Source organism: Accipiter gentilis, chromosome 5 (genome assembly GCF_929443795.1).
Source record: "Accipiter gentilis chromosome 5, bAccGen1.1, whole genome shotgun sequence".
In the NCBI taxonomy this organism is placed as follows: domain Eukaryota; kingdom Metazoa; phylum Chordata; class Aves; order Accipitriformes; family Accipitridae; genus Astur; species Astur gentilis.
The window spans coordinates 36,411,391-36,424,872 of record NC_064884.1 but is presented as its reverse complement, the minus strand read 5'-3'; the positions used below and the strand labels follow the sequence as shown (position 1 = coordinate 36,424,872).

The following is a 13,482-nucleotide window of genomic DNA, read 5'->3' as shown; positions in this document are numbered from 1 at the left end:
GAGCAGAAATTTTGCCTTATGAAAAATTTTGAGATTTTAAAATTTTGTTTCATTTTGAAGGACAATAAAACCAGGGACTGTCAAAAATTCTTCACAATGGAGAATTCCTGCATATTTTACATTTTTGAGTGCTTCAAACAGGTTGTTTGAATTCAGCTTTTCATTTTTATGGTATATAAGGCAAAAATAAAAAAAAAACATTGAAAGAAAAAAAATCATTGAAGCAGGCTGGTTTGACATATCAGAATATCTTTTGCAGATAATTTACAAAACTATAAAATTAAGTAAGACTAATTTGATTTTTTTGAGGTTTTTAATTTTGATGAGGCTCCTTTTTTTATCTGTCCATCAGAGTTTTTCCATTCTAGTCTACCTACCACCCCATGAAAGATTTATTACTCTTCCTATTAGTGTCACAGCGACTGTTCCCAAGTCTCCCAGAGGCACAGGTGCAACTTTCCAGCCCAAGTTTTACAGAAGATTAACATTGGAAAAAATATTGATGTCTCAGGAAAGGAAAGGGGCCAGTAAACTCTGGAGTACTATTTTATTCTCTAGGGACCTTACTCATGTATGATGGAAGTCCAGGGAAAGATTGCCCTTCTCTTCAGTGGGTGACATGTTACCCCAAAACCCAGCACTACCCGCACAGAAGGCAGGCAGCGGGGAAGCATATTTCACTTCTTCCAATCAGGTTTTTAATGCAGAGGTTCTCAGACAATTCCGCATTTTCCAAGCCACACAGCTGCTACACAAAAGTGGCTGAGAGAACCCAACCAATACTCACAAGTGGCTTAGGGGACCTATCACAAAGTTTTGCAATGGGAGCACCTGAAGAGAGAAAGTGAGCATGAGAAGTGGATGGCATCACCTCCCCAGAAAAGGTGTGAGGTGGGACTTCAATACACCACAGTTCTCAGTTCTGACAAAGGTGTTCTCCAGCACCATCAAAATATCCGAAACACGCTGCCAACCCTGCGGCACTTTCATCACAATGTGAGGGGGTGAGGAAGCAGCGCTGGCATGGAGATGACTCAAAATCTCACTCATCCTTTTTAACCTTGGCAGCACTATGTAATGCCTTCTTTCCAAAAGAAAGTGAAAACTTTTGCTGACCAGGTTTAGGCATCTGGAAATCAACCCCTCAGAAAAGGGAGTGGGAGATCTGACAAGAAGGCATACTGTTGTGGAGGTCCTGGCTTTGATTTAATCAAATCTTCTCATGTGGTTATTGCAGTGCATAACATTTGCCAATAGCTAGAGAGGAAGAGATTAAAAAAAAAAACAAAAAAAAACGCCCCAAAACAAAAACCCAACCAGCCATGTTGCAGAGTTGTATCATTTTATTAATCCTGCTTGAATTAGAGAAGCAATCGGAGACATCTGTCAAGCTCTTTAACGCACAGAGAAAAACCTAGCAGTTCCAGCACCAAAAGACTTGCAGTCTAAAAGTCACAAAGCTATCTCATTGCATTCAAATGTCTCCATGAATTGACAGCAGACGTGAGCGAAACATACCTGTGACTTTTCTTTTGGTTAAAGATGACCTATAGACAGGTTGGCTCCGTCCTTGGGAGCTCCTTGATGGCAGCGAAACCACATGAACTGACTCAGAGGCTGTACATGCAGGGAAAAAACAGAGGCTTTCCTGAAACCTTTTTCATTGAAAAAAAATTTTAGTCTTTTCAGGCAGAACTCCCTTTTACTCTTTTCTGAGATACAAAAGGAGAAGTTTACCTGAAAGTTAATTTAATTAGAGTCACAGCATTTATGTCAGAGGGTTCAATATACATGCAGTAAGAACAGTAAAGTTAGTATTTAGAAGCAGGAAAGCAAATTATTAACATGAAAAGACCATTACAAGAGTCCTATATTCTATGCTTGACTTCTTCTCCTGATAATTTGATTATTTAAACAACATTTTCTTCCTCTTTAAAAAAACATGGTATAAAAGTAATGACAACAAGAAGTAGATGCTCCAAACCATGTTACACAGTATTTCTCATCAAGATTAAGTTCTTTACTGAACTCCCACTAAGTCCGTGACAAGATTTCCACTGACTTCTGTACTGCCTGGACAGGCTCTCAACCTGCAGAGCAGTGGTACATGCTGGGCATCAAAAAAAACAGGAGAGCATCTCCCACACCTACGTGTCTTGACCCTGTCACCTCAGCACACACGTCAGAGTGTCCCCTCTGCGAGCAGTGCATAGAAAGATGAAAAAGGGAATACTAGAGAAGGGATGAGAAATAAGTACGAGATTCCTGTTAGGAAAAGGGGGAATAACTGATAAAGGTGAATGAGGAGTTCCCTCCCTTTGGAGAAACGGAGAGCGAGATGTGTGTTTAATACAAAACCCACAAAGCAGAAGTGGGAATAGACATTTACATTGCAAAGCCAGGAATTCTGGCAGCCACATGTGATTTTGGAGTCATCGCCCGTCTTGTAACGCAAGACCAGACTATCTGTGGGACAGGCTTCCAGCCTACAGGAGAGATTTTGAAAGAAGGAAGCCTAACCTCAAGCAAACACACCTGAACAGCACAGGAGCAAAGTAAACTGGTGAGTGCAGACCTGGCGCCCGCTCAGGCAAGAGGAGCTCAGGCAGCAGGACAGAGACAGGTCAGCCACGACACAGGCACGTGACACAAATAGTGGAAAGGGAAATGCTCAGCTTCTGGGGAAATAAAACCGTTGCAAACCCCATTGATAGGGTTAGATGGGAAATCCTTTAAATCAAGGGCAGGTGATCTAGGGCACGAGTGTAAACCACCACTGCACGGCAGGGTAGGGAGCACAGAAGAGGCCAATCTGACTGTCTCAGGAGCCCTTAGTGACCAGGGCCTCATGAAGGAACTGGAGAGAACGCGGACATACGAGTGTAACACACTAGTATGGAGCCCATAAAGCAGTTTTAATGGTAAGTTTGGATATATTTAATTAAAGCATTATTTTTTTCTCCACTGGCCTGAAATAACGTAGGGACACAAAGTGAAGAAGAGGACAAGAAACAATGGATTTCAGAGCAGCCCCATGGCATGCAAGGGGAATCTGAGCTATGGCTCTTCTCCCCAGCCCTTCCCTCTGCTATTAATATGAGTAACTTGCACATGGTGTCTCTTTAACAGAGCATCAAGTTCTGCTACACTTTCTACCCTGTCATCACATTTTTCTGTTAAGAACATGTTACAGAATGTGATTATAGTAAGCATTTTCATTTATAGAAAGAAGTCATTTTGATGGCTACAACACGTGATCTGTGATCACCTAGCAGCCACAGGGGATTACAGAAGTGTGCTAGCTCAGCTAGATGCTGTCAGGGAAATCCGACTCACCTAGTTTTCTTGCTTCCTGGTTTTGTCGCTCTTGCAGCAGCGGAGCATAGCTCATCCTTCGGCTGCTCTCTCCAGACCCACGGAGGTAACCTTGGGATCTGCTGCGTGGACCCCTGAAGCCCGCTCCATAAGGTGGCTTCCACCGAAACGATAACCTGCCATCTGGAGACTGGGTGCGCACTCTCAGAGGTCTGTTTGGTATGTCTTTCTCTTTAAAAAATAAGCAAACACACACACAAAACCCATCGCGGTTATTATGAAGCACATGACATGTATAGCAGCCCACATGTCTGTTGCAAGAACATCTATCAAATAATGTCAGAAAAAAGGGCATAATTTTATAGTTTTTTAATTTTGTTATAAAACCCAACTGCAGTAACAAGTTTTCCAACTGGGATGTACAATACTGAACAGTGTCTTTTCCCAGGCTCTTCAGACAGACTGGTGCAAGACACCAAAAATGAAAACATATCATAATACAAGGACTCCTGCCAGAAACTGGGGATGTCTTGTAGCTTTCCTGTTTTATCTTTTCCTTTTTTTTTTTTTTTTTTTTAAATCCTCTTTCCCTAGTTCAGGCACACCAGTACATTATTTTTTTGGCAAGTGCTAAAGGTCAGTGTAAAATGAAGCACAGAACTGTTTCACTATTTTTAAACTTTTCTTTAGAAAGCAATCCACATTAAAAGCAGGTTCTCTTCTTCTAAACCCATCACTAATGGTTCTGCCCTCTGACAGCCTTGTATTTAACAGGTCTGTTCTGCACATGCTCCAACTCTTGACTTCCCAAATTCCCATTATACGATCCCTTGAGCATCCAGCACTGTAACAGGTACCTTATGCAAGTCATTTATTTTTACATTTGCTGGCAAGTTGGCAGCATTCTTTTAAGAAGTGACACTGATGCACAGATTACTCAAGCAACCAGTGTGGTTGCTCTGAACGGCATCTCCAGTTTTCGTGGCATTCTCCATTGCATATGACCCGCACCATGCCAGTGCGCAGGCAGCAAGCAGAGCAGACAGCAGGAAGAAAGGTGCTGGTAGCACCAGCCAGGATTGAGATCTCCCACACTTGCAGTGATTTTTTACCTCTTATCTTTTACATTTTGCACTCAAAGCAGGACCGTCTCAGTCTCTTCTAGCAATAGCATTCCACCAAGCACAAGGTTGTGTGAACCTGCCAGCACAGAGGTTACGCGCTGTATTCAAACCCTCTCACTCAATGGCTAAGCCAGTCATTGCAATCACAGCAACGTCAAGAGAACAAGAGGCTGGGACAGCAACAGCTGCCAGAGACCTGGACAGACAACGAAAGACAATGCGCCAAAGTACCCCATCAGAGCAACAGCGAGGTCTGCTTTCCAGCACCAGTTCAGGAGTTCGTATTTACTCATGACAGCACTTAAACATGTTACTTGAAGTACTGATGTCTGCATGTCCCTACACACATCAAAAGCAGGTCCTTTTTCAATATTTCTGCTCAGTGACACCTTCTATAACCAAACTGCTCACTGGTCTTGATCTGCTGACAAGGTTGCATCTTCTTACGCACTCCCAACAAATGATCTTCTATTAAATTACCTTTTGGAAGGGATCACAGTGGCTCTCAAAGCTGTTTGCAGAGCTTCTCTTGAAACCCCTGTGAGAAACGCAAGGTTTCAGTGTGGCTGAGGTGTATAACATAGGCAGAGAACCGTGCACTCCCAGGGAACTCCACTCGTCTACTGAAACACTGAGCAGCAGCTCAGCATGGTAAAACTTGCCTTTTTATTTTGCCTACAGAGAGATGGATCATCAGCTTAAACACATGGACTTCAGCAGCTTCTCTCTTCTGCCTGCTCCTCACCACTCCAGCAAAACTAAGCAGCTACAAACCCAGATTAATCAGCCAATTAAACTGGTTTTACAGACACTTCGTGTTGCCAGAGCAGTGCATACTAGCTGGATCACAGCAGGGGACCTGGTCCTAAGTGTTTAACAAACAATAAATGCTTTTTGCTATACAATAAATATGGTTGCTTTCATGAAGCTCCCTGACTACTTTTCAAGGAATGTTCTCAGTCACGCACTCTATTAAAAAAACCACCTGCTCCCACACGGTTTCTTTTTCTTTCTCTCCTGAGCAGTTGCTCAACACAGATTTCAAAAGCCCCTTAGTCACTGATCATGTAGGCACACAGCCTTCATTCACAGCACCACCACGGAGAACTGGAAGAGGGCAAAATTCAGACCCTCGGAGGCCTCTTCTCAACCTCCTGCTCAAAGACAAACTGTCTCCAACACTGCGTGAGGCCAGCCCTGGTTTTTCCTAGCTCAGTCTTCAAAACGTCCCAGGACGGAGATGGCACAGCGTTCCTGTGGACCTGTTCCAGTGCTGCACCAGCTGCCTAGGATGAGAGCTTGTATCATAGAAAGAAGCAGGTTCATAGAATCGCCGCCGGCCCAGGGTGGCCGGGGGGGATGCTGCAGCCCATCAGCTTTGTTCCCCCAGTCAAAGCCGCAGCTTCCAACTGCAGTTAAATGGAGAGTTTTAAGGGACAAAAGATACAAAAGGAACCAGCCCAGCCAGAGCGCCATATGGAAAGTATTCAATCTAAAACAAATGTGGCTTTAGGCAAAGAGAAGTTTATCGACCATAATGCTGAATGCAGGGGATCAGTGGAGATTTTAAAACCAGGGCTTTCTAAGGCTTTGATTAACTTTCCTCATGGTAGCAGCACACTTTACTGGCCATTGTTGCCATTTCACTCGTTAGCTCTAGGTTGTATTTACCCTTCCGTGTCACAGTTTGACAGGCAGAAACCTGAAGGCATCCAGGAAGGAGCTAACAGAGAATGGTTTAAATGGCTTTCCTGGTAACTGCTGATCCATCAAACCCAGTATTTTTGTGCAAACTCTGTGCCAGCCTCGACAAGAAAGGGATTTCTTATTAAAAACAAAGAGCAGTGGAAGCAGCTCGCCCATCCCGCTGTAGCCCGCAGCCCGGGCACCATCAGCCTGGTCTGGCACAAGGCTGAAAGGCCCTGGCCAAAGCCACGCAGAGGGAGAAGGTGAAGCCGAGCTCACACCACCTCGTACGAGCACCTGCGGGGCTGCTGTCCCGCCGGGCTCAGCTGCGCCATAGGACTGGCCCTCCCCAGTCGGGACATCTCCCACTCCTTAAGTCCCCCGTGGGACAGCAAGGCACTGCCTCCCGCTGTCACAGCCCCTGCACCGGAGCACTCTCCTGCCCTCGTCCCCTCCTCTCGTCTCGGCTTCAGGAAATAGCCTGGATTTCCAGGGGGAGGACAACCCTGGGACTGTGGAGGTTGAGCAACAAGAGAAGCTCCCGGATACCTGCCAGGTATACAAGTACACCGATCTCAGCAACAGCCGTGCGGAGATCTGTAAACAAAATCTCATCCTCCCACGGGGAGAAAAGACACGTCAGGTTATATCCGGGAGTTTGCACTCCCAGTGATGCAGGAAGCGGTAGATTTACCAACAGGAGGACCAAGCACAAACAGAAACCCCAATATCTTGCTCGCTACCTGGCGTAACACATCTCCTCATCACAGGATGGATACATTGCACTGCTGTTCATTCCCAGCATCAATTCCACAGCTCCATCCAGGCCAGCTGAGTCCCACCCAGCACAGAAATGGGCATCCAGAAATGGCCCAGGACACCGGTCCCTTTTAGGGCACCTGAGCAGCAGGGAACATTTCCACCGCTTCCCTGGGCTGCAGTCTGATCCTGCCAGGCATCTCTCCCTACCTTTTGCAATGGTCTAAACTTGGGCAGGTTGCCTGAATCCTCAGCGGAAGATGGCCCTAACAGGTCCCAAGACAAGATTTTGGATCAGCATGAAAGCTGCACAGCTGACAGCTACTACAGCGCCTGTGGTCTCTCCTATCAGAGACAGTAGAGATGACCTTTATGAAAGCGTTCAGGGCTGCAGCTGTCTGCTCCCCATCTAACACCTACTCTGGCACACCAGGAACTCAGCTGGATTTCAACAAACTCTGGACATGGTCCCACATCAGTAGCAATGAAAAAGCTGTCTTCAGATGCATTCACTCCCAACTCCTTTTTTTGTCTAAGAAATGTTGGGAACAGCTACCAAGTGCTTGATTGAACTGGAGGTTGATTCTTCCCCATCTCCCCATTATTTGCTCCTGTAAGCATCACCAATTTTTTCACACTGATTTAACAGTTTTCTGGAACTCCACTCTGGCCAAACTAAATCAACTGGTAAACATCTTCAGACCTCATCTAAAGAGCTACCTGCAATTAAAATAAAATCAAATCCTTTTCTATGTTCTGGAAAATGAGAAAGAGTCACTCCCTCATGCTCTCTTCAGTGTAGAAATCCAACATTACCTACAGCTGCAGGAATTTGTGTATAGTATCTTGGCCCCAAAATGCAGGGCTGATTAAAGCCTTGTATTGACTTTTCGCAGTTGAAACGTCCACTAGTACTGCCAAAGTTTCTGTGCGTGTCAGAACTGTGGGAGAACATTTTACAAATGATGTAAGCCCAAAGCATGAGGTCTAAGCTGAGGGTAAAACATCCTCTAAACAACCACACAAGGAGGCAGCTTGCACTTGCCAAAACACATAGATTCTTCAGAGGGCCTCATCAATTATCTAGCAAAGGAAAACACAAAACAGCTCCAGAAGAAAAGGGAAGTACTGACCCCTAATAATCAATATATAACTGTGGGGAAAAATATCCCAAGCAACTCAAACCTATTAAGATATAAGTGCAAAAAAGTAGTTGAAATATGAGGTCACAAAAAATCAGGGACTTCAATTTACCACCACAGGTCTTAGGTACAGAATGTTTGCTTTTGCCTTCCCTAGTCAGCAAAAATTTTTCTACATTTTCCTTCTATGTGCCATTACTTCAGGACTGGAAAACTGGACCTATAAAACGTGTTCTGCTGGAGAGAGGACACATATTTGGCACAGTTAGTAGACAATGTTCATATAGTCTATAAACATCTACCAACCTCTCTTTTCACTTCAGGCAGAAGTCTGGGAGGCTAAGCACAGTGACCCAGCCATGGGCAAAGTAACAGCTTGAAGAGAGAAGTTGTAGCTGCTTAGAGATAACGAACTCATCAGAAAGCGATCAACTACCTTCATTAAAAAAGGCCAAAAATGCCAGCTGGCAAACGAAATCCTGTCATGGACAACTTGACCAAAAATCATCGTAGTCTACACTGCAACAGCAAACTGGTGGGATTTTTTGCTTATTTTGTTTTGCTGGGGGGGAAGAGGGTGGTTTTTATTATTATTTTTAATTTTTAAATTAAGTTCTAAGCATCAAATGACACTGATTGACTCTGTACCCTGGATTTGAGACCATTGCTGCTTTACCAAAGAGTATGGAAGATTAAATAAAATGTGTCAAACTGCTGAGTTCATTCACCATCCTCAAAGAGTAGACCCCTGTCTTAAGAAGTATTTAACTGCTCCCTAAGCACAACCAATTGTCCTCTGAGGTAATAACCTTGCACCACTACCAATCCACTGCCAATCTGCAAAAGCAATCCAGTTTCAGAGCTGAGCAATTCAGTTTACAAACGTAGTGCAGCATCCCTCCCAAAACCGACCACCAGGGCTGGAAAAGTACCTCAGCCAACTGTCGTTCCTAGATTTCTGAGCTATTTCTTTGGGATGTTACACTCCTGTATACCATGTACTCTCATAAGTATCCAAGCCCTACCACCATGAAGCTATCAGCTGTACTTGTAGCAAAAAATGACAGCAAATAAGCAAACAGAAAAAAAGAGGCACTACTTTTTGATTCTTCAGCTGGCAACTCTAAAATGAATTTCATTTGTGAGGTAAGACCCTTTGTAAATCATCCATGCTCCTAGAACCTATTGCGTCAGCCTCTCCTAAATGCAACTGCTTGAGCGGTGATGCTCAAGTTCATAGCGCACGTGGCAAACACATCCTAGGGCACCTCTACAACTGCCCTTGTTTGGCAACTTTTGAAACCAAGACAGGGATCTGGCCAGGGGTGCAGAAAGACTGAGGGACACCAGCCCTGCAGGAGGCACCAGGAAAGCCCAGGGGGGAAAGCCCCGTGCTCAGGTGGCAGTATCCACGTACCAAGGGCTTTATCATGGCCAGCCCTTCGCCAGGAAAAAGAGTTTATTGTTTTAAAAAATACTTTGCAACATGATCACCCATCCCTTCTTCATGCCCGCAATGGGCATTGTTTTCCACATGCTGCTCTACCATCTTCCAGCAGGTAAATCACTTTGTGCATTGGCTTTAAGGGTTGGGACAATTCCGATACACCATTTTATTTTTTCACCTGATTTGAAAAAGATTATGAAATAGAGTGTATTTGAAAAAGGAGAAAGCAGAGCTTTACTAGCAGAGCCAGGTGCCTAAAGCTCTGTAGTCCTTCATGCAACTCAAGACTTTCAATCCAGTTGTTATTCATGAACAGGAAAAGAAAAATGGCATTTTACCATAACTGAGAGGAACAAGGGAAAGAGAACATCCCACCTTTCTCATCCAGCAATCCACACAGGGGTGGCTGCTTTGCTCCTCGCCTTCACATACTCTCACTGTTACCTATGTCCATACAGCTATCCCAAAGCCACATCAGCAGAAAAGTAGAAGAAGAAAGAGGACAGACAAAATATCACAGGACAATACTTGTTTTCCACCCAGAAATTAATGCACCATGTCACTTTGGCAAAGTATTAATGGATTTTTATTTTTTTTTAAGTTGATGGTTTGATCCAAGCTCCGTTGAGAAAATGGAAGCAATTCCACCAGCTTCAATGAGGGCTGGATCGGGTCCATCCTGAGAAGAGTTCACTCTGCAAAGATATTTCCTGCAGTTGGTGAGCCAGCTCAAACAGTGCTGATGTGGCCCTCTGAACTGAGATGTGCTGACGGCTCTAATGCCAGAAGACTCTGGGCTCAGTGATTTACTTCAGAACAGCCATGGCACAGAGCATAGCACTAGGTCTAGTGGGGATCTTTATAGCACTGCAGCAGTTAACACGTGTAAAAGCATAAGTGTACAATCAGAGAAAGTAGGACTGAAATGGGAGAACAAAGCCAGCCTCAGGCTTACCAGGTTGGTAGGTCCCCTAGCATCTTAAAATGCACTGTCAACCTTGTCCCTATGTGGGCTAATCAACTTTTTAAATGCCACTAATTTATACACTCAGCATCAGATCTCCTCCTGGAAAATAAGCCAATCAGTTAAAGCAGGGGAGGCAAGCGACACATAAATCCTTTGTTTCTCGCAGGAAAAAAAAAAAATCGCTCAGCACATTTCCACACACTTCTGCTTGGCGCAGAAAGCGGGGACTGGAACGCTTTAGTTCCTGCAAAGCACAATGGAAAGTGTGCCATAATTCACCGGGCTCTGGCCAGGAGTTTTGGGCAGAGGACCAGTATCCAATGGTAATGTCTGATTTAAGCAAAGCGATTCATTATACATCCGTAGAGGAGTTACCTGGCATCCAGAGGACATTCTTTAAATTGACAGCATCAGCAGAAGTTTCCAGTGCTCCCTTTGAAGAGCCCTCTGAATGCTAAGCACAGTAGGACTAGGGCATTTTCCAAACTCAACAACGTATTTCTACACGATTAATACATGTATTATTACTTAAGAACAACCAACAGTGAGTTGTTGAAGGCTTCACGTTCTCCTACTGACATCCACGCACAGACTTCCTTCTGCATCAGCACCCTTTGAAGGGGTCCGCGGAGCCTGGGCTACCCTCCTCTCTCACACCCGCTGCCTTCGGATGCCTCCTGTCAGGGTTTCTCCAGTGACCAAACCACCGTTGCGGTAAAACACCCCAGCCACCCCGCAGGGGCTGTGAGAGCACACCACAGCCGTGGCCCTGGTCTGCAAGCGTCCATCCGGGGTGTTGTCCAACACCTGCCTCTTCACTGAGTTGGAGGAAAGGAGGTACCGGAGTGAGATCACCTCTGGGGGCTCCTTGTGGGGACACGGCAGGCAAAACCAGCTGGCAAAGGCGTGGGGATGCCCTGACCGTGGCCGACCTCACCACCGGGCTGAGCTGGAGGAGGATTAAGAAGCACTTCTGCTATAGGGGCAGGAGGGCAAAGGGGCCGCAACCAGTTTATTTCAAAATGCTTTCCATCACAGATCCCCTTCTCACACCATGACCCTGGTCATTACCTCCATTCATCCCATGCATCTTGTTCAAAGTCAAAACTAGTCTGTGTCCTCTGCAAGCTTCACGTCTCCATTGTCAAACACATACCCTAAACCGAGACATTCTCCTAATGCCTCGACACCAGTAAGCTTGGAGGACATGGCAGAAGACCTGCGAGCGGTACGGCTCTGTGGGGTGCCACAGCATCTGTACGGAGAACAGCTTCTTCCCTGCCTTTCCTGATGTATCCAAAATGATAGATGTACATACTTTTACTATGAGAGTTACCAGCAATAACATTCCAAATACTATTCCAGACCATGAACAGTGCTAGGCTGTTCCCTCTAATGCAGGCAGAGGACTTGACGCTCCCAGCTCCTCTGGGACAGACTTCAGCACTGCCGTGGGGACAAGACTGCAACTTTAACTTGGAGTTTCCTGAATTTCTATTATTTAAGGCTTTTAAACACTAATGTTTGTGAAAAAGAGGATATACATATAATAATAAAAACATTCTAGCAATACGCATGTGCTTGCAGGCTTAACATTTCCCTACAGTTACAGATACATGGATATAAAACAGATATGTGACTCAGATGAAATTTAGAACAGGTAACACACATTGAAAAAATCAAAAGACACCACAAAGAAGTAAATATCAAATGGAGAATAACATGCAAAGCAGTAGTATTCAAGACAAGGATCTGGTGGTTGTAGCTGCTCACAGATTAACCAAAAGAACAATGTGATGTTGTCCAAAAAAATGAATATAATTCTGGCCGGATCACTGAAGATTATTATATTCTACTGTGCAGTGGAAATTCACTGCTGTAAGAACTGTGTCGCATAGCCAGTTACTATGTTTTAAGAAAAATACAGGCCCACTGAGGAAAGTCAAGAGGAGAGGTAGAAACACAGTAAGAGATCTAGAAAACATGACCTCAGAGCTAGAAGAAAGGAGAAACATCACAGCACCCAGGGACTGAGGCACTATGGGCTGTCTCTAAAAACGTAATGCCAAATGGATGCTGGAGTTCCCACGAGGAGCACTGGCAAAATCTTTGCAAAGAGCACTTCCCATTGAATAAACTTATTTTCTGAGGAGTTACCAGCAGTCTTCTACTCTGTACAACACACCCTATTCCTAAGATCTCTTAGGCAATGCAATGTATTCAGGAAGTTACAAAAATACCTTTCCTTTTCAACTGCTCGTGTTTTGATTCCATATTATCTACCAACAATAAGTTTCACAGATACCCTACGTGTTGTACGAAATCCTAAGTCTTCTCATGGGTTCCAGAAATAGAGTTTTCCATTTAAAGAGTTGCTCCTCTCCTTTGTGTTGTACAGGGGTAGTTAAATAAAAATTATTTAGTTATGCCCTTTACCATATCTGCTACTGGTGACTCTAAGCCTCCTCATTTCTTTCCTTGGTAATTTTGGGGGAGGTTTGCCCTTTTTCCTCTGGAAATTCTCTGCTTAAAGATTATAGCTTTCCAGGGTTACCTCAAGCTGAACATGATTATCTCATGACTAACAACCAGCGCCTCTCTGAGCTAGCAGAACCAAGCTGGATCCCAAGGGACAAGCACAGAAGGTGTCAGATTGCTTCTCCATACCGTGCCCTACAGGGACCTGGAACTGACTTATATGCAGTGACAGAGAAGCCACTCCTTTCCATTGATTTATTGGGTTTTAATTGTCTGTCTGTTCTCCCTGAAGACTGTGCCCTTGCTATCTTGCTCCCAATCATCACGTTGCTCATCTAACTCTGCTAGTGTATTTATACAGCCAAAAACTTTAAACTGCAAGAAGAAATCAGTGACCATATTGCTCATCAGGCAGGTATAGGCACTACAAAGAACACCAGCATCAAAACAATGAAGTGTACAGTCACTGCGACCACAGGTGAGGCAGAGACGACAGGTATCTGGTTTGCACATTCCTGGCAGGACGTCCTCCTCGTCAGCTGCCATGAGGACAGAGCTGCCCTC

General features: G+C 44.7%; 1 protein-coding gene across 1 annotated transcript in view; it reads right to left on the bottom strand.

Annotated features, from left to right (window-relative positions):
• Nucleotides 1-13,482, bottom strand: part of FNDC1 (fibronectin type III domain containing 1) — a 74,560-nt gene that overhangs the window by 43,637 nt on the left and 17,441 nt on the right. The window contains exons 2-3 of the mRNA XM_049801629.1: nt 3,337-3,546; nt 1,519-1,617 (exon numbers count right to left, since the gene is read on the bottom strand). Coding sequence (XP_049657586.1) covers nt 1,519-1,617; nt 3,337-3,546 — 309 coding nt within the window. The remainder of the gene's footprint in view (nt 1-1,518; nt 1,618-3,336; nt 3,547-13,482) is intronic.